At 56.9% G+C, this 1,613-nt stretch overlaps 1 protein-coding gene across 1 annotated transcript in view; it reads left to right on the top strand.

Moving 5' to 3' along the window:
* Window positions 1–4: 4 nt before the first annotated feature.
* LOC104290218 (septin-12-like) overlaps window positions 5–1,613 on the top strand; it is a gene marked incomplete at its 5' end in the record, with an annotated part of 3,149 nt that continues 1,540 nt past the window's right edge. The window contains 4 exons of the mRNA XM_009889662.1: window positions 5–143; window positions 875–1,003; window positions 1,117–1,198; window positions 1,303–1,440. Of these exons, the coding sequence (XP_009887964.1) occupies window positions 5–143; window positions 875–1,003; window positions 1,117–1,198; window positions 1,303–1,440 (488 nt within the window). The remainder of the gene's footprint in view (window positions 144–874; window positions 1,004–1,116; window positions 1,199–1,302; window positions 1,441–1,613) is intronic.

The raw sequence follows: 1,613 nt of genomic DNA, 5'->3' as shown, positions 1-1,613 counted from the left end.
GGAGGGGGAGGAGAAGCCCCTCACGGCGGCGTCCGGCCCGGCGGGTTGCCAGCTCTTCGGTTACGTGGGAATCGAAGCCGTCCTCGACCAGATGAAAATCAAAACCATGAAGATGGGCTTTGAGTTCAACATCATGGTCGTGGGTGAGCACCGGTCACAGGGTTTGGTCCCGCTTTGGGGCGGGAATCCGGGCTCTGATGCCGCCGGGCTGGGGGAGATGGCGCTTTTATGGGATTCTAAGGGATTTAAGCAGCAAAAAAAATTGAAGGGGAGCAGCGTCCCGTACCTGATAGTGTAGCAATGCTGATGGGTGAGCTCATCCCAACCGTCGGGATGCTCCTGAATGGGTACCGAGGAGTTATCAGCTGGGGGGATAAATTTATTGGGGGGATAAAGCGGAGCTATTCCAACCTCTGGGATGCTCCCAAATGGGTACTGAGGTGTTATCATCCTGGGGGATAAACCAGAGCTATCCCAACCTCCGGGATGCTCCCAAATAGGTACCGGGGTGTTATCATCTTGGGGAATAAACTTACTGGGGGGGATAAACCAGAGGAGCTATTCCAACCTCTGGGATGCTCCCGAATGGATACTGAGCTGTTATCACCTTGAAGGAATACGTTTATTGAGGGGAGAGGGGGACGGACGGACACAAACCAGAGTTATCCAAACTTCCAGGATGCTCCCAAATGGGTACCAAGGGTTACCTGGGTATCGCCCGGAGGGAATAAATTGATTGTGGAGGAGAAACCAGAGCTATCCCAGTCTCTGGGACGGTCCCAAATGGATGCTGAGGTGTCATTGACCTGGGGGGAGGGGGTTAATTTATCATGGGGAGGGGAGGGATAAACTGGAGCCATCGGTGTCCCCACAGGGCAGAGCGGGCTGGGGAAGTCAACAATGGTGAACACCCTCTTCAAGTCCAAGGTGAGCCGCAAAGCCTCGCAACCCGGCCAGGAGGAACGCATCCCCAAGACGGTGCAGCTCCAGTCTGTCACCCATGGTAAGGTCACCACCATGGGGTCATGTCCCACCAACCATGGGGAGAAGCAGGGGACCGGTCCCCTGCTTCTCCCTGATGTTTGCTCCCCACTGACCCACATCTCTGCTCCACAGTCATTGAGGAGAAGGGTGTGAAGATGAAGCTGACGGTGACGGACACACCAGGTTTCGGGGACCAGATCAACAACAACAACTGGTAGGACACAATGGGGTGTGGCATCTGAGCTTGGTGGGTGGCAATTTTTGGAGGGGGGGGTGGGTGTTGAGTTCCGATTCTGTCCCCCAACTCCTCATCCTCAGCTGGGACCCCATCATCAAATACATCAACGAGCAGTACGAGAGGTACCTCCGTGAGGAGATCCTCATCACCCGCAAGAGGAAGATCCCAGACACCCGGGTCCATGGATGCGTCTACTTCGTCCCCCCCACGGGCCACTGGTGAGTCCCCACTCACAGCACCCACGGGTGCTCCTTGCTTGGTGGTAGGGTCACCCCAGGGTGGTGGGGTCATCCTGGGGTGATGGTGGTGAGGTCATCCTGGGATGATGGTGGTGGGGTCACCCCGGGGTGGCGGTGTCACACCAGGATGATGGTGGGGGGGCCTCCCTGGG

This window comes from Charadrius vociferus, unplaced genomic scaffold (assembly GCF_000708025.1).
Source record: "Charadrius vociferus isolate BGI_N301 unplaced genomic scaffold, ASM70802v2 scaffold980, whole genome shotgun sequence".
Taxonomy (NCBI): Eukaryota; Metazoa; Chordata; class Aves; order Charadriiformes; family Charadriidae; genus Charadrius; species Charadrius vociferus.
The sequence above is the reverse complement of the archived record's forward strand: the minus strand, read 5'-3'. Positions and strand labels throughout refer to the sequence as shown.